At 42.6% G+C, this 19705-nt stretch overlaps 1 protein-coding gene across 1 annotated transcript; it reads right to left on the reverse strand.

The window, feature by feature from the left end:
• Positions 1-575: 575 nt before the first annotated feature.
• LOC118309386 (arf-GAP with GTPase, ANK repeat and PH domain-containing protein 1-like) lies at positions 576-19632 on the reverse strand. The gene is made up of 20 exons (XM_035631443.2): positions 17126-19632; positions 15366-16584; positions 11026-11084; positions 10735-10822; positions 10359-10444; positions 10096-10237; positions 9841-9975; positions 9597-9718; positions 9293-9454; positions 8069-8152; positions 7697-7801; positions 7452-7611; positions 6263-6391; positions 6006-6143; positions 5793-5852; positions 5360-5511; positions 4062-4152; positions 3179-3401; positions 2690-2993; positions 576-2221 (listed from the first exon to the last, which is right to left on the reverse strand). Exons 2-20 carry the CDS (start codon positions 16498-16500, stop codon positions 1940-1942), a joined length of 3657 nt encoding a protein of 1218 aa, XP_035487336.1. The 5' UTR covers positions 16501-16584; positions 17126-19632; the 3' UTR covers positions 576-1939.
• Between the last annotated feature and the right edge of the window lie 73 nt (positions 19633-19705).

A 19705-nucleotide genomic window follows, 5' to 3' on the forward strand; every position in this document is an offset into this window, starting at 1 on the left:
TTAAAGTCTACATTTTTCTTTTAATACTTTGACATTTTTCAAATCCGTGGAAAATATTTAGTTTGAATGGAGGGCGTTCTATATTATTTGTTTATCAACCTGGTGTTTTTTTTTTTTCATATTTTGATATGGTTCCTGAAAACACCAACACCTATAAATCGACGAACCATCGCCATAACTGGCATCAGTTCTGATGTGGCCCTGGTGGTCATTGTGTTTGTTGGTTCTCTTTTACCTCTACACGTGTTTGTTTCTGTGAACGCATGTAACTGAAACCATCTCGGAGATGGTGCGACGGAATAAAAATGTCTTCGACCTAGAAAAGAAGTAGGTCAAAGCCAGTCGGGGCCTTGAACAAGAACTGGTCGGAATGAGAAGATCTCACGTTCAAATGCTAGAAGAGTGTTAAGTGATGGCCACCGGCTACTGGGTGACACCACCTGTCCAGAGAGCAAGGCTGCAACACTTTTGAAGCATGACGCAACTGCACTGCATGATTTTCATGATTTCATGATAAGACGGAGCCTCCCGTGACCTCTCAAGAGTAAACTCTACAGAATAAGTCAATAAATAACCAGATTCTCACTGATGTTTATGAAATAGCTCAGGTTTGCCAAAGAGCCCCGACACAGAAAAACACACACACGACTCTGACAGAGCACCACAGCTTGAGCAGGAGCCTTAATGTATTGATAATGAATGACCAATGAATCATTCCATGGGTATAAAAATACAAATGGAGAGAGATGCTTACATCACAGACAAGTACACTCAGCAGAGTCTTCAGATCAACACAAAAATACATACAGTACTGTTTTTTTTTTAAGCCTTTTAAAAAATATTAATTTGGGCAAACATTCTGTTTCATGTTGATATTCAGCCACTTGTAAATAATTGTAGTCGTTCAAAGGCCCAGTTTTATAGATCAGAACCTTTGATCTATTCGTCACAGCGGGATTATGAGTTGATCAAAGAATAAAACATCCTAAAAGTATCGTCTGGAAAACACGAGTAAGTGTTTGAAATGACAAACTCTGTATACATTCAATCAATATCAAGCCATTCCACGTCTTGGTTTACATGTCTAGTATATCACACTGGCCTTGATAATGACCTGCTGTCATGACGCACACATCATGTGCAGTGTTCATGTCACACATGATGCAAACATTACAAAGAAATCTCAGTGTTGGATGTCAAAGAGTTAATCGTAAATCTCTGAACAGCTCTAGGTCACTCTTTGCGTTTTATACACAGAACCAAGTGTGCAAATCATACAATAACAATCTATTATAGTATTTTTGTGTATCTCTATACAGTTATTTTTCATTAGCTTTAAAACAGCCTTTGTTTTAGACCAGTTTTGGGCCTTTTTTTTTATTAACTTACACAACATTATTTTTTGCAGCAAAACAACCAGCTGTGTTCAACTTAACACAGTATACACACTCTAAATTTCAAAACTGACATTCATGGTCAATAACGTTAGAAAGTAGTATGGAGGTGTTTGACAGACTTGAAAGTAGAGACGTCTATCTTTCAAATAGTAAACTTATTGTAGTTCTTCACTTCTGGGCTCTAGATGCTCAGTTAAGCTGTTTGAGGCCAAAGGCAGATTTCCATTCTCAACAGAGTAAATATACTGCATTTGTAACAGAGTAAATATTCAAACTTGATGGAATATTGACTGCATGAGGAAATATGAATCATACCAGCTGGTATACAGTGCAATACATTCCTATGAAGTCTGTTCGCAGAGGAATCTGGATGCGATGTAGTGTGGTCGGGAAAACTTCTCCTTTTTTTTGTTTTGGTTAAATCATTCTAGCAGACTGAATGTGCCTGTGTGTGATCACCAGTGGGTTTTCATCACTGACACACACACACATGCACGCACACACACCCACACACACACACACACACTATACCACATTTTTCATTATGACACTGCCCTTCTCGACGTGCTGTAGCTCAAACTTGTGCCACCGCTCTGCGAGATCTTGAGTGTCGTGGCAACTGTCAGGCTGGGTGTCATGGCAACAGGGAAGCTGGATGTAGCGGCGGCTGCGTAGCCGACTGTCGTGGCGATGGAGGGGGCCGCCGGTTCATTTGGGCATCCGTACTGGAGAAGGATGTCGACACACTCCTGGCTGCCAGCACTGCGAGCCAGAGCCAACCCCGTCAGGCCCTGAGCGTCCCGATACCGAACGTCACAGCCATACTGAGCAAAGAGAGAACAAGAGGATCAAAAGCTGGATACGATGATGCATCTACTCTATATTCCACATTTTATGTACCACGTGAAATAAATGGCCCGTGGCCTAAAACCTGACAGGGCTGCGTTAAATGATCCTAACAGGGCGTGACTCTGTAAGCTTTAGTGGCTTTCACACATATACATGTACAGTCCATCACCTTGAGTGGTTTGCTGAGTCAACTGTTTTTGTACATTTTGTTTCCTGCTGAGTTTATTACTTACAGGTTACAGAAGGGGAACACTATTATTGTTGCCAGTTTTGCATGAAACACGGAGGTTTGCCGAGGACAGAATTTAAATTCAATTCAATCTGTGCCCCCGGTGCACCATTATCTCTGTTCCTATGCATTGCACTCCTTTGGTGTTTTGTTGTTTCCTTTATCACATCTGGCAGAACCACAGTGAGATAAGCAGGTAGAGAGGCAAACACACCCAAACAAGGAGCTGCGTCATCACCACATCGGCCTGCTGACAGGCGGCGTGCAGGGCAGAGCCGGGCAGTCGCAGCGCTAAGAGCGACCTGGAGGAGAGGGCCAGGCTGAGAGGTGCATTAATGTCCTCCTTAGTGCAGTGGGCCAAAAGGAGCAGCAGCTTTGGGAGGTTGTGCTCCATCACTGCCAACAGAAGACGGCCAGATAGCGTGATGTCTGGGCCCTCACTGGGAGTGGGAGGAGGCAACGGCGCCACAAACAGTTTCTGCTCATACTTGGCTCTGATCCATGACTCCCGCTCCTCTCTGAACAAGAACAGACAAACAGGAGAAAGTCGAACGATCAGGGAACTTTATTCACACTTCTACTGGAACTTAACAAATAAAAGTCACACATAGTGTCAAATATTTAACTGAAGCATTGTTGCCCTATGTTGCATTTACATCATGACAGCTCAAACATTATGTTGGTTTTCACTCTCTTTCCTTACCTTGTAGCATCAGGTGCTGGTTTGCGTTGGCCCAGGGTGCGCGCCTCCCATATACTGTTGACCATGTAGTTGCCGATGGCGCTGAGAACCAGAGTGAGCTCTCGGGGCAGATCGTCGAGGTCCAGCGAGCGAACACGCGTCAGATGGGTCCCCAGGTTTCTGTGGATCCCTGAACACTCAATGCATATGAGCGCGCCCAGGTTCAGACTGGCCCAGGTTGGATCTTGGGAGAGGAAGGGTGCACACAACAAATGACGCTGACACTTTCAACACACGTGCCAGTTTGGCCATTTTAATGCCATGATAGTGTCTGAAGTTGTGTGAAATCTTGTTTGGATAAGTTTCAAAGCAGGGCTGTTAAATCTGTTGCCAGTGTGCCAAACATGATATTCCCCTGAAACTCTGTTCCCTTTAAAGTGTTCCAGTGTCACAAGACCATCCACTATTTACTCCATTTTTTGAGACACAGATTTGATTGAAATGTTGCTAAATATATTTCCAAAAAACAAAGTTCCATCATTACTATTTTTTGCAGCCCTTTTTTCCAGGGTTGGAGTTCAAATACATTCAAATATTTGCCACATCCTCTTCTAACAGGTTCTTTTACCTTGCACTTAACATTGGAGCCGCAGTTCTTATGTGAGTAAAACAGTCCAAGGCCTGGATGACAACTCAATTCAGATTCAATAAAGCATTTAGGTGATGAGTTTGATATGAAAGAGGCAGCAAGTTAATACTAACAATAATACTGATAATAAGACAAACACACAGACACCAACATGCAGGCAGGTAAATAAGAAGGGTAGATTGTAATGGTGACACATGTACTCGGTTAAAACAGGACACGCATCTGTACAAAGAGGAGAAAAGTCGTGTTACTAACTCGGAGCATCACAGTCGACACAGAAGTTGTTGCCCTTTGCGTTGCGGATTGCCTGCAGAGCCACCGCTTCACTCTGGCTGTTCCTGCGAGCCTGTGGGGAAACACAAAGGTTTATACAGTATGGTTAAAATGAAAGAAACCAAACCAAAAGTGAAACAGGAGAGGGCAGGCTTTGAGTAATGGGCGAATCAAATTAGCCGCTCTTCTCCCTTTCAAAAGCAGCAGCAGTAACAGTTTCCCAAAGGGCTGAGACGAGCGTTCGGGTCGGCATCAGAGAGAAACCTGTTCTCATGAGTCCCAGGGCACAAATGCACAGCTCGCAGTAAAATTATACGACAGATAATGTCACTTTTAAATCACAACATATATTTCATGAAATTGCCTCACCCTGCCCTCTGTGCATAATGCTGCTCATAAAGTTATACTAAAAAAAAATTATTAGTACACAAAATAAACTGTATTTCCACTGTTCCTGTCTGCCTCCTATATTTAGCTCCTTGCCTTCCTTTAGTCACATTTAAATACATCTACTGGACATTTGCACGAGGATGTTACTATACTACGTTAGGTTATCAATCAGTTCAAGCACCTTTGGAAACTAAAACACTGATTTTGATTTGCAATGGTCAGGGTCTGATCCTGCAGACACAAACACTGCTCCTCAAAATTATTGTATTTTGTGTGTGTGTGCCTCCGGCGACTAAAGTCTAAAGGAGTATACTGTTGACTTGCAGTAAGAGCTGGACTGAGCAGATGGAGACACAGACGCAATTTCATGCCAATGTGGGTATATTGCGCTGCAGCACCTGCTTTGCATAACAAACCTCAGGTGTATGAATAACCCACCTCGACGCAGGCAGGTACATTTCTGACCACATAGTACGAACAAAACCCAAAACATCTTGAGTTGTTGTTTTTATGATATTCACAATGTCAATCTAGTTATTACTGTACTGGGGAACACAGCAGAACTGTTTCACACAATCTGTACTTAAGGGAACATAAAGGAATTCATACAGACCTCACTCACATATTTTAATCATGTGTAACGTATTGAACTGGTGAAGCTTAATGCTTTTTAAAAATATTTTTGGTTGTATTCTATTACAAATTATATATTTACTTTTTTTTTTTTACAGCCACGGCTGTAGCGGTTAAATCAGGATGAATTGCAGGTTACAAAACCAGTATAGACATAATTCAGGAAGTTAAATAAGGACATTAAAGAATTTTTCCATCACAATCATAAACTGCAGTGATTGTATTGTCCATAGAAAAAGCCTTTTGTTCTGCCTTGCCTTGTTTTTGCTGCTCTCACACAGCTGCAGACTGGCCAGGATCTGGCTCTCGATGGCTTGGACCCAGGAATCCCTCTCCTCCACACTCTGGGCTTCAAAGTGCCACGTCTGGCCGGTGCTCGACACAACGACGAAGTCAAAGTTATCCTCGTCTGACATGGAAAATATGAACATACAAACAGAGATTATTTTAATTTGCTATTGTGCTCGTGTAGAAGGTAAAGTGAGCCACAACAGTTGCACATCTTTTGTCTCAGTGGATCACATCCAAGAAATTTGCATTCACGTAAAAAGGAACAAAATATATGAAGACTACAGATTTAATATAACAGTAGTTTAATGTAGACATGCTAGAATAAAGTTTGATACAACGTCTTTTCCCCGATGTGAAAAGTGTGAGTGTGACAGACGCAGTGAGGCTGATCAACATTACCTGTCTTGCTTACGTTCCTCAAGCTACCAAAGCTCTTCAGTTTCCACATTTTTCGCTTGGCTGCATGAGAGTGGAACGGAAAAAAACAAAGAGACACAGAAGAGGAATTTACATTGTTCAATTCAATATGACAATTTTCTGACTTTTATTTTTTGATATAATCAATATGATAAAAAAAAAAAGTCAGAATCAGTTGGATGTGTTAGCATTTACCATCTGCTTGGCCAGTGGCTGCATCTCCTTTCTGGTTCATGCTCTTCTTCCTGCGATGCTTCTTCCTGTCGGTCACTGGCGAGGCAGAGCCTACGTCTTTGGTGGAGGAGGAGCTGGAGACTCCCTCAACTGCAGAGTCTGGCAACAAGATCAAAGGGAAATGTATTTTATATATGCATTACATGAACCTGGTAGAAAAGAAAAGAAAAAGACATGCATGATTTCAAGTCATGCACCTATTGAGGCCCTTTACTCACCAACACTCTGAGCGTGGTTCGATAATGTGGAGGGACATCGTTGCACCCCTCTGTTACCCCTCAGGAAGAGTGCACCACCCAGCCCTTCCATTTCCTCCACCTGCAGGAGGCTGCTGGCACTCACCAGGACTACAGAGACGACAGCGAGCATGTACTTTTAGTAACAGAGACATTTAGGCAAACACTGAACGTAAAACTGAGCTCCTGAGATTTAAAAACCAGATCACTGATTCTGTGTGAACACCAGAGGAAATAAAAGATGTTGAATAAATATTACACTCTTGCAAAACAGGCAAAATCCCTTATGGCGCTCTTTTTCTCTTATGCAAAGATTTTGTCTTCTCTTGCAAATTTTTTTTCCTCTCTGGTACAGAGGCTTGATGCACAAGTCTTCAAATTCAAGGAACCGAACATTTAGTCTAGTTTTGAGCCCTGCTTCTCCTCACCTTGCTATCTCCATTTAAAGGGGCAGAAAGAGTTTTTGGAGAAAGACTGTTTGTTGATGATTCTCTGACAGACGTGCTAACCACAAGGCCAAAACCTACAAACTGCACATGCAGTGGTTTGTGGCGCTGTCCGCGCCATCTTTTGGTTTTCAATTTACAGAGCCAGGGGCTGTGCCGGAAAAACAGATTTTTGGGGAAAAAAACACACACACACACACACACACACACACACACACACACACACACACACACACACACACACACACACAAACACACACACACACACACACACACACACACACACACACACACACACACACACACACACACAGAACTGACAGCTAGCGGACCGTGAGGAAATATTCACTGAATTTTATAAAAAAGTGGATTCAAATTGTTTACTGACACTTTAATTCTTTTTTCGTGAACGGTTAAAACTCTGGTTTTAACTCCCTTTTCTTTTAACTCTTATCAGTTTTAATCGCTTCTCCACCAACACAAGAAGCATGTTGGACATTTGAAATCACGACTTTCTGAATGAATGACAGCAGACAGAGCTACCACTGCACAAAATGTTGTACTGGGCTACAGTTACAGCTGCACGTGTACATATAGCTAATCTGTTTTTTTGTTGTTTATGCTTCATGCTTATGCTCAGACTTATGTAAAGGAAGCATCTATCATTTAAATCCCACCACATCCTCTCATGGTATCAAATGCAGAAAGCGTGTATATTCTTTGACCTGGGCTGACACCCTCAGGTCCTGGGACGTCTTTGACCCGGCCGTTGAGCCCGGCTGCAGGGCCGCAGGCAGGTACAGCACGAGGTGGTCGCTTCCCGGGAACTTTCACCGTCACTCTCAGCAGGTCCATCTCTTTCCCCGGGGTGTTCAGCATGTAGTCCTGCCACACCAAACGTCAGCCATTACCATCAGCCGCCAGCTGCAAGTAGCACTTTGAGCAGAATCATGTCAACACACTGACTTACATTGACACTGGAGTGATAGGACAGTATGCCGTCGTTGGACAGTGTGACATACTTCTTCTTCCACTCTTTGTTGAGCGAGCTCCCGCTGCGCTTCAGCAAGATGCCCTGTAGACGGAGGTGACAAAACCAAAGAGTGAGAATTCATTGGCAATGTCTCGTGTGTTCCTCTCACAGATTTCAGCAGCATGAGGACTGCAGGCTGCCAAAAACACACCCGCCAAACTATTCATCAGACCAAATCACGACACTTCATCGCTCCACATGATGAAAGTGCCTTCACACGTTAGAAGTCAAGTGACTGCTGGTGTGATGTCCTCTGCGTAGTGTCATTAAATAACATCACACCACACCCGGTGCTGATCTGTGTCCTACCTGTTTGATGGGGATGGAGCGTCCAATGCCCAGATCCCCCTTATAGTCCGCACTTCTTCTGTTTGAGTCACTGCCTCTCCGACCCTATAGACAAAAAGGAATAACTGCATCAGAGGCAATAATGAGGTGATTGGTTAAAAATATTATTTACAAGCATGAAAGCTTTCCCTACGAATTACTCTGCGTTTCGAGAAAGTACAGTATTTTGGAAATGGGAAGGGAGATGCTGCTGACTGTGAAGACTCACAGTAAAATGTAAGCTGTTTCCAGAGAAATTGGTTTAATATCAGTGCCATTTACAGAAAAGCTGCACTATTGATATTTTTTTTTTATCTTAAAGTGGATTACAGGTTAATTTAAAAGGGCCCACTCATAAAGCAACGAACCTGCACATTATTATCACCGAACTCTGCAATTCCCTACGGAGCATTTCAGCATCTTTCAGTGCTTCAACTCATCAATTCACTCTCACCATGTGTTATTCCATTTATCAGCTGGGTAGGTAAGTCTAGGGGACTGTTTGCTAAAATGTTCGCAATCTTATTTTCTTAAAGATGATAGCTCAGTGTTGTATTCCCAGCTTGTTGCCTTGCTCCTCAGGTGCCACAAATCAATAAATGCAGTTTTAGTCTTTTGTTTGACAGTAACAATAAAAGACAACAACCCCAAAAAAAACAACATAAGCCTCAGCCACTGACTATACAATATCTTTTCTCCATTCTGCATGACTTTCTTTCTTTTTGTAAAAAGCCTGATGCAGGGTGACAAGTGGCAACTTTTATTATCTCAAAACATGACAAATGTTTGTGAACACAGTTTGACACTCGTAGTGTCTTTTCCTTCACCTGCCTTGAAATGAGACGAGGAAAAAAGTATAAATGTCGAGAATAAAGTCGAAGAATGTCTCAAACTGCCAACATAAGTTCCGTTCTTTGCTGATATGTGTTGTGTCGACAAACAAAATATATTCTAATATTTGTGTATCCAGATGAATAAACAGTAGAATTTCATACTGTGACGATGGGTTATAGGAAATCTCTGCTTTCACTGAGCCTTGGTATTGTGATAATGTGTGTGCTATTCTGCCCATGTGGTCAATTAAATTGAAAGCGTTTTTAAACACGTGAGCTCAAAGGATCAAAAGGAAAGGGAATAAAAGTAAATAGTGCCCAAGCAAATATGGGTCCCTAAAACAGAAATAACAATCATTTGATCAGTATGTACCGCAAATCGAGGGGTGCGTCGTCGGGTGGTGCTGCGGACAGACCCGGGCGTGGCACTCTCCTGTTTCTCCCCTCTCGCTGTCCTGCCGATCTCTTTATGGCTGATCACAGGGGTGGAGGGAAGTGAGGAGGAGTAGTCACTGCTCTGACCTCCGTTACTGGCCTAAAGAGAGCAGAAGACAGTGTGCTTACAGCCTTTGAAATGGTCTGACAGCAAACTGAAATAAACAGTACTCTCACTAAAAAAGCTAAATGGTCCAACTTGTTTCAGATCGTGTGGAACAGATGGTCTGTAACAAGTTTACCTGTCCTGGAAAGACGCCTGACACTGGAGTGGAGCCTCCAGAATGACTGGGGGAGTTAGGGAGAGATTTGCAGGAAGCCAGCAGAGCAGCTTGCTTCTTGGCTGCCATGATCTTCTGAGCAGCTGTGGATCAAAACAATAAATATCATCGCTGTAAAAAAAGAAGAAGCGAAACCTCCATATATCTCTTCTCTTCTCTTCTACGATGCTCTATAGTCTGTTCTGGCTTTGACAGGGACACATACCATCAGTGAAGACTCTGTTCACGTTGAGGCCGTACGTCGCACAGGTTTCATAGTAAGTGCAGCGCCGCACATCTGAGCACAGCTGTCTGGCCCTGGCATCATCGATTACTCTGGGGTTGGTGCTGCTGATTTTATCTGGAAGAAGTGCAAACAACAAATACTGCAAGCGTTCACCTCTGCAAACATTTGAAGGAAACCACACACGTGTGTGTGTGTGTGTGTGTGTGTGTGTGTGTGTGTGTGTGTGTGTGTTACCCTGAGTGCCAACTACTACGAAAGGTATCTCAGTGACAGGCCGGTGGATTGCAAGCTGATGGTAGATTTTGTAAACCTCCAGGAAGCTGGCCTCATTTTCCAGACTGAAGACTAAGATAACTGCATCCACCCAACTTGCAAACTAAAGAAAAGGAAGAGAAAGAAGAAAAACTATATGAGAGTGTGCTGAGAGGAAAGACTACATTACATGAAGTTTAATTAGCTGTTCATTATATTCATGTTCCGGTCAGCTCCCGACCCACCTGAACATCTGGCAGCTCTGTCTCTTCTCTGATGATCAAAAGGTGACTCTGTCCGTCAACCAGGACATCCTTAATGTACTGGCGTCCTGCAAATATGGCAATAAACAAGAGCTGTTAGGTTTTCTCAGGAGACATTTTCACAGCAGGAATATGTATAACTGATGACATCGTAAGCACGAAGCATGGCCCTGGATCTGGACCTTCTACATGGAACGAATCCAGCATTAATGTTTATAGTAATGCCCCGTAATGAGGAGTCACAAATGTCTGCTGTGATAAAGGTTTATCATCAGGTGTTTACTGACAGTGACCCTCACCCTAACCTTAACCCTGACATAAAACAGACGTACAGTAGATGAAGACATGTGAAACCAACCCTCAGCGTTTTCCAGTGGCAGGTAACTTCCTGTCAGGTGTCTGTGGACCAGTGCAGACTTCCCACTGCACAGACCTCCCAGGACACCCTGCAGACCACGCATACATGCAGATGGAGGGAAAGAAAAGGTCCATTCAATTTAAAATCCTGCTCAACTGATGTAAGGAAAAAAAATATATACACACACATATATATATATATATATATATATATATATATATATATATATATATATATATATATATATATATATATATATATATATATATATATATGTATCTTAGTGCTTACCAGGTGAAGCTCTTGTACAGTTTGGGTCATGGTCCATTCTTGACTACTGGTGAATGCACCTAAATGGTACAAAGTTCGAGGTAAAAAAGTTGAAAAATAAGCTCAGCACTGTAATGATTTGATGCATCGGTAATTTGCTACACAACAAGATACAGAATACAAGCTACAAATTTGAGTTGCTGGAAGCTAAACAACCCCCAAAGAAACGTTGGTTCCAGAAACACATTGATGGACAGCAAGACCACAACACAATTTTTTTAAATATCAGATTGTTCTATGAAGTGTGTCATACAGGATGCCTGAAATGGTACAAAGAGAAAAACAGAGGTGGTTGGCTCCCATTATGTCCGTTTGGTGGTAAAATACATCTTTGAAAAATCATGTTATCTAGCAAACCCGACACTAATACGTTCATGAGTCACCTGGGTATTCTCGGAAAATGAGGAGCAGCTACTAGACCCATCATAGTAATAACTCAAACACATAAAAAAATTAAGTGCCACACAAACCACAGTGCTCTCTGGTTGTTCTATGACTGTTTAACACAAGATAACATTTAGATAAGAGCAAGGAGTTGTTAGACAGCGTGCTTAAAGCCCCCTGTCTCTCAGTCAGTCTGGAGCTGGATCTACTGTATTTCGTGTACGTTGAAATTGATACCCATCCTTAGACTGGGTAAGCTATAATTTTTTCCCCAATAAGGTTGCAGTTTTCCTTTAAAAGAGTCATTGTGGCCTGTTGTCCACTTATTTCTAAGTGCGTGTGGACAGAGCACAGTGAAAAGCGCCAGGGCGTCCGAGCCAGTCGTGCAGATATTTATTGTTGAGTGAGTAATGCTTTACCTGATTTGATGCAAATAGACCAAAATAAAACTTTGTAAAAGTACTTACATTATATCATAAAAACTCATAAAGGAGGTATAGAGAGTGAGGCTATTTACATTTTACATAAATTTTTTCAGTCTTAGTGTTTACGTTTGTACAGCAACTGTTAAAAAATTGTACTCATACTTTTATTACTCTTATAGCTATGAGAGTCTGTTATAGTAATCTGAATCACATTCAGCTCATTCAGTGACACACACACACACACACACACGCACACACACACATACACAAGGCCATGAAGGGCATCATCTGCAGATTTGAGGCTGAACAGACAATGACAATGACAAATGCCTGCCACACACACACACACACACATGAAAGTGCTTACAGATGTACATCAATGAAGGACACACAGAACCAGAGACAACGACACAGATACCATTTGCACACACACACACACACCCACCCACCCACCCACCCACCCACCCACCCACCCACCCACACACACACACACACACACACACACACACACACACACACACACACACACACACACACACACACACACACACACACACACACACACACACACACACACACACACTGTGAAGCTGTCAGGTGACGCCGTGCTCGGGCGGGGCCGCGGTGTCGGCACAATTCTTTGGGATCAAGGATTCTAACTTTAAACCCCTACAACTCTCCCTCATCCACATCTCTGGGCAATCCCCACACCCCCACACTCCCCTCCATCAACAGCGTCACACCACAGACCAAATAGCATATCTTACCGCTTGCTGTTGCCATGGCAACTCAATTTTCCAGAAGTCTCCAGCCCAGGTCTCTATACAATAAATGGTCTCTCATGGATACAGGGACGTGTGTGTGTGTGTGTGTGGGTGTGTGTGTGTGTGTGTGTGTGTGTGTGTGAGAGAGAGAGAGAGGCACAGAGACATGATGTCCACCTGTGCACACAAGATGCTGAAAATATGCAACAGTGTGGTTCTCATATTTTTTGAAACTGCTGACCAATATTTTCTGAATAATATATGATCAACGCTGATTATCTGTTGACAGAATAACATGCTCATGAATCACAGGTTCAACATGACAGAATGTTGACTATGATGCTCACAAACACAATATAGCATAGACGGATGAACAGGCTCCCTTTGTAGGCTGATTAACTCTATGCACAGAGCAGGATGCAGCAGGTTCCCGCTCTCCTCGGTCCTCCGATGAACACAGCTCTGTGTATCCCCGACCTTAATTATTCATGTCCCACTTACTCCTGACAAATTATTCAGAGCTTACTCCAATCCTACACTCCCTGTCAAAGATGATTTTCTTTGGAATATATTAATAAAGATTAAAGATTGATAAAGTTGCATCATTTCCTTTACTTCAAATAGAGAAGACCTAAATATTTCATTAAGTATTTTCATAGATTCTGACTAGACTGAATTCATTTGTGTGTCAGGGTTTGGGGAATTCACCACAAAACAGACAATCAAGTACAAAGTAAAGAGATATACGTGTACATAATATATCACCTGAGCAGTGACAGCATTTTAAATATCCTTTCTTATAACACCAAGATTGAAGCTTTAGTGTGGCTTACTGTTAATCAAAACTATATCAAAACTCTATCAAACTTAAGTTTAAAAAACCTAATCATTGGTGGTTTCTTTCTTGTCGGTGAGTTTATCGCACTGTTACCTTAGTAACAGTTTATGTAATCACAGCTAAATAATATTCCCTTGACAACTCTGACGAAAATATTTTAGATCTATAGGATCTTTAGTGCCAGATCCATCTTTTGTTTTGAAGTGAGTTGAATCATCTTGGCATGTGGATGCATCTATAGTCAACTAATGATTATCAATAAATCTGACTCTTATTGTTTTGAGTAATTGATAGTTTAGTCAATAAAATGTAAAAAAAACCCCAACAAAATGATCCAAAAACCCAAAATACTCAGTTTACTATCACATAAAACAAAGAAGTACAGGGAACAGGGAATTTGATAATTTTGCTTGAAAATAACTAAACTGATGATCTAAATAGTTTATCTTCCTGAGTTTATCTTTATTCCATTAATTGTCTGTTATTTAATGCACAGATTATTGTGGAAACTGACCTTTGGCTTACCCTTTTGTGCCGTTCGTGAATATTGAGAGAATAAATGTCATACAGGTGTTACAGATGTGCAGTTCCTTTAAAAATTCACCCTTCTGCAGCTTCAAGTGGAAAGAAAGGTGACATATTGTGCTCATATTCAGGTTCATAGATTTAATTTTGGTTGCCACTTGAAAAGTTTTACATGCTTATATGCCTCAGTGTCCTCATACTGCCCATTCCTGCAGTTGCTCTTTTAACTCTGTCTAAAACGCCTGGATTCTTTTAGCCCCTCCTTCCCGATAAACCTCAGTCTGCTCTGATTGGTCAGCTGGCCCAGTCTGTTGTGATTGGTCAACCGCTTTCACGCGTGTAAGAAATGTCACGCCCCTTCACCAGAAAAGTGGAGATTCTCAGATTGCAGGTGGGGAATTATCCCAAAAGAGTCCAACTGTGACATCAGAGTGGGAGGGAAATCTCAACCAGTGGTTCAGAGCCAGGCTATATAGGGTTGAGCCAGCTCACAAAAAAACAATAGGGTGGTCTTTCTACACAGTTTCCCCAGATATCCTAATGCATGTGCACAAACACTGAAAAGGTGATTTTTGCCTAATATGTCACCTTCAAATCGTCTCAATAATTTATTACCAAACATGTTGCAGACACTTGTTGTTACCACATGCTCACGTTAACTTCTCAACTCCTCTTAAAGCAAAGGAAGAGCACGTGGACAGTGTAAGACACAACACAACAGAAGAAAATCCCAGAGGACACTTAACTCTTATTAGTGTTATAGTTTAAATCCACTTTGCATAATAATGTGCATAATAAATGTACCTGACAAGTGAATGTCGCAACTGTGTTTTAATTCCCAGCAACTGCCCGAAATAAATAAAGTAAATGAATGAAATGTGAGAGCATTACTGGGTCTACGCTGGACATTTTTTTTTTTTGGTTCAGGTCCACGCAGCTCCAGATAGGGCAATGCAACTGGTGATAAATAAGTGATCCTGTTCATTCACATTGGACAAAATGTTCCTCTTAGCTGCTCAGTTTCAACCCGGGTGAGTAACGATGGATGAACCAAAACAGCAGATGGTGACAGTGTTTTCTGCAGCTGTCATCAAATTCTCATGGAAGAATAGTTTTGCATTTCTACCACTGCATAGTTGTGTGAATGATGCTCGTCTGGTTCATGTGTTCAACAGTCTCTTTACTATTGTTTTCCTCTTTATTCTGTTTGAGATGACCAACGGTGCAGGGCTGAAAATCACTTGCAACTCATGAAGAGGACGAGTCAAATGTATGACGCTATCAGTTCTGAAATGGTGGAATAAAATTAGGTTGATTTTATATTAAATGTTTTGTGTGCAGGCACAATGCAAGAGGTGAACTCACCTTCCTCTTCGCTTGAGCCCCTCTCCACAGCTGGATAGAGGGGAGGTGCAGTGTTGACAGTGGGTGGCACAGCTGCACTTTTGGTGAAAATCCCACTAATGAACTTCAGCATCTTGCGGTCACGAGGAGGAGCTCGCTGGATTGTTCCTCCCTGGCCCTCCTTCCCCTTCCTCAGGTCCTCGGAGAGGGAATGGAGGTCGCTGTTGTCCAGGGTACGACTTGTACCTTTCCTCTGAGGCCTGGACACATCAGTGGCAGGAGGTGCAGGCAGGGAAACCGAAACGGTCTTAAATCTCTCCCCCTGTGGACTGTCCCGGGCCATTACGCCTGAAAACCCTCCGCTGGTGGGAGCTCCAGGGCGAATGAGTGTGCCCCTGCCGTCGCTGTCGGCCCAGGACGCCCTGTAAGGCCCCAGAGTTGTAGCTGCCATTAAGGCGGAATGGTCCCCGATACGGTTATCCCGGCGGTCCAGCGTCTTAGCAGAGTGATACAGGCTGGTATTGGCCTCTCTGGCTTCCCTCCAGCCTGCAGAGTTGCCTCCTGCGTGTGGCCTCATCAGGACTTCAGGACGCTGGCTGACCTGCGGTGGGATGGAAAAGGGGAGGCTGCAACGTGAGCGAATGTTCACGTCTGCTCCATTTTCACCCTTTAGGAACAGCATGGGTGGCTCCCGGTAGAGCTCCGTCTTAGGGCGCAGAGCTTCGGAGCGAGGCCCCTCTCTGCGGACAGTTCCCTCAGAGGTAGTTCCTCCATACACTTTGACCATTTGCCGAACAGGTGGGTGTACGAGAGAAGGGTCTTTGCTTTTAGCAGTTGCTGCAATGTCTTTTTGGTGTCCGTGAGTTTCCCTCCTCTCGAGCTTCCCTCTGTTCTCAGTGGGGGTACCATACTTGACCGGCACCTGCTCCGCATCTTCTTCCACCTGCGTGTTTTCTTTCCCCACCACTTGTGCACATACAAGTCCTTCTTCCTTTTCAGGGACATTGCTCTCCTCATCCTTCTTGGGGCTCCCTTCCCCCTCTGGGAGAGCCTCCTTCTGGTTCCCTGCTACATCCTCTGGCACAGCCTCAACCTTCACCAGAGTGAGGGAGATGAGGTACGTGGTGCGTCTCTGTGGGTTGCCGGCTTTGCTCATTGGAACAGCGGACCTCAGCACAGTGGCACCTGCTCTCCGACCTAGCCAGACCCACACACCTCAGTCATGGCAAAAGGGACAAGACTGAAGCAGGGGAGAAAGAAGATCGGAGATAAAACACAGAGATCTGAACAAACCTTGTGTTGCTGATTAAGTCTGACATCAGGACCGAGTCAGGGATCCTTCTATCCTTTCAAACCCTTTACTAGAGACACGAGGAGTCGCTTTAAAAAAGAGGAATGCAAATTTCCAGAATATATTTAAAAGATTGACCCAGTGGTGTAACAGGTCTAGACTGTTTTTTTGAATGCCTCCGTTAAACCTCCTTCAACGCACACCGCTACTACTGGTCTCTACCACTGATCCATTCATAATCCTTGCCTGTGTCTCCTTTGCTTCCCCTCTTAAACTCATTTATTCTCTACAAATCTGACACACAGATACATTTAAGAAGACATTTATTTCAACAGAGTCGCCGTCTTAGCCTCAGATTTCAGTCTGGAATTATGCAACAGTCGATACATTTGGTCGATCCAATTCTTGAGTAAGACTGAAATTGATACTGGCTGAATAATGCCCCCTCATTACAGTATGTGTCATGGCTTTTGCTCATATCGTACTGTACCTTCATTTTCCCCGAAGCATATCCATTGAAGAGCTCTATGTGCATTTGATTTGAAGAGGAATTTATCTTGCCCTCATAATACCGTTCATATCAAATGGCACATCAAACGAGGCTGAGCTCCATCTGATGAGTCCCAGAGAAAAACGGGTGAGAGGGAACAGGGGGAGGAAACATCAAAATGGAAATCATTCACTTGTCACGAAGCGCCTGGCAGCTGGAGCCTCCATTCGACAATGTCATGCATAAAATTATGAACGCGCGGCGTGAGGGTCACGGGGAGATGCTGAAAAACATCTGTTGTTATGTCTCAAGAAAAAATGTATGAAAAAGAGATGAAGTAGCTGGATATACGCAGAACGCAAGCAAGGCTTCCTTGTGCCTGTATCCCTCCTCTGGAGAGCAGCTCCTCTCGGTCACTGCATCCTCTCCTCCGAGTGCCTCATCCAATTAGCAAGTCAATAAAATGTGTCTGTGAGGCAGAGGAAGCCCACCAGCTCACCACCAGTGCCCCTCCTCCTCCTCCTCCTCTTCTCGCTGCCACAGAGTCTTGCAGCCCCCCGTTAGCCCTCCGTTAGCCTGCCGCACAACCAGCTCCACACTGGGATCCAGCTCTGGCAAATGGGCTGCGTTTGAGGGGCTTGCAGTGAGGAGGTGGTGGTGGTGGTGGTCTTTGCCCACGTTCAACAGATTTTTATTTGTGCCGACACAACAAAAGAGACAAGAGGGAGGAGAAGAAAAAAACCTCAGCTCTGCTCCTTCCAATGCATCTGCTCTGTCTCCATCTCCCTCACTTCTCTCTCTCTCTCCCCTCTCCTTTTCCAAAGCAATTTATGGGCAGGTCCTGATTCCTCTCCCTGCCTCACAGTCTGTCCACTCTAAAGGGGGGAAAGAAGAAACGATGCACAGGAAGGACAATGTGGATTATCTTCTGATTACTAGAATTGTTATAATTCACATTCTATTTTCCTCTCTTAATTTAATTCGATCTATTTCATCAAGTTATATGGTAGACAATGTATGTATATTTTGATGTATGGCTGTGAAGGTGTCTGTATGATATGTTCGTGTGATTTATGTAATTGCTGCTGTAACAACACAATTTCCCTTGTGGATGAATAAAGTGATCTATCTATCCATCTATCTGTATATCTACTGTATCTATCTATCTATCTAAAAAAAAAGAGTATAGGCTGGTGTGTAAAACATCAATGTTAAAGGAGGGAAGCTAAAGGAAGTAACATCTGATTAATTGGTATTAGAAGGAATAGAGAGGGAACTGAAGATATTGATGAGACTGAAGAATTTGGATAATTAGATGCAGGGCTTTAGAATAATATTCAAACGAAGGGAGGGAAATAGATGTGTGTCCTGGGAAAGAAAAAATGCACAAAAAAGCTCATAAAAAGCTAGAAAATGTTTCTGTTCACTACACAATCCCTCTTCAAGAGAAGCCGCCTGTCCGCCTTCTGTGCTTGTATCCTCATTATAAACCTGTCAAGATTTCGAGTGATTAAAAAAATATACTCAACCCACACAAACTTAATGCTTTTTAAAATAATCCAATAGTGACAAGTAGAACACGTGCACATAAATATTTTTTCATGACATACTGTGAATTTTCAGTAAATAGTGCAAGTCTATTTATGTGCTTTGAATTCTTTAGATGTGTAGCTCAGCAGGGTGAAGATACTTTGCACATACTGGTTTTACTTTGATCTATATTTACATTATTTATTAGCCATTATTTTGTGTCCCAATTATGATTATGAAATATGGCACAAAAAGTGAACAATACAGTCTATAACATACTATATCTCATATAAGCATTTAATAGGCAAATGGAAAGGGAGCCATTTCCCCTGTTTCTAGTCGTTGTGCTTTTGCGATCCTCTCATGTACTCTCAACAAATGTCCCAAAATTCACTATTCCTTTATTTGCCTCACGCATTAGTTACATCCTGCTGTATAGTTTCAAGTGTGTGCAGCTTAATGCAACATTTATATATATTGAGTAATATTGCACATTTGTTGTAGTGGTTGACTGTAACAGATCACAGTAAAAAAAAAGAGAAGATAATTCAAAGGGACTTCCCTCATCTAAATCTCTTTACCTCATGGAGATCACTACTCAATCTGCCAAAACATTTGTATAAATTGGGTGAAAATTGTTTGTATCTGTGGCTCTGACAGGAACCCCTGGCAATGTCATCAGGGTTTGGGATAGTATCTTGGATTGGGCCTGGAAACTGCATTTTTTCAGTTAAATGATTTTCTAACATATAGATACAATCCAGATGTATTATGGGAAGTGTAGGATCCACTGTTTTTGGAGCTCGACATACGGGAAATTTGGGTCTGACATTCAGAGTATCTCAGGTCCTTCTCCACCAAGTCTTTTTCATAACAGTCATCTTTTCTTAGTGTCTTAACTTAATTCAACGCGTTGAGTATCCCTTTGTGAAACAATTTATAAATTTAGCTGCAAGACCCCCTCCAAAAAAGAAAACATTTCTTGCTGATTTTGGCAGCCAGGTTCACTGACTGTTTATTTAGATAAGGCTAGTCTGATGAGGTAGCTAA

This window comes from Scophthalmus maximus, chromosome 6 (assembly GCF_022379125.1).
Source record: "Scophthalmus maximus strain ysfricsl-2021 chromosome 6, ASM2237912v1, whole genome shotgun sequence".
NCBI classification, from domain to species: Eukaryota; Metazoa; Chordata; class Actinopteri; order Pleuronectiformes; family Scophthalmidae; genus Scophthalmus; species Scophthalmus maximus.

What these genes read in the sequence shown, in the direction of transcription:
- LOC118309386 (XM_035631443.2), bottom strand. Translation starts at nt 16,500, where the DNA reads ATGAGCAAAGCCGGCAACCCACAGAGACGCACCACGTACCTCATCTCC. An exon ending in CAGAGCTGCCAGATGTTCAG is followed by an intron (nt 10,238 to 10,358) that starts GTGGGTCGGGAG and finishes CCTTTTCTTTAG; the next exon opens with TTTGCAAGTTGGGTGGATGC. An exon ending in AGCCACTGGCCAAGCAGATG is followed by an intron (nt 5,853 to 6,005) that starts GTAAATGCTAAC and finishes ACTCTCATGCAG; the next exon opens with CCAAGCGAAAAATGTGGAAA.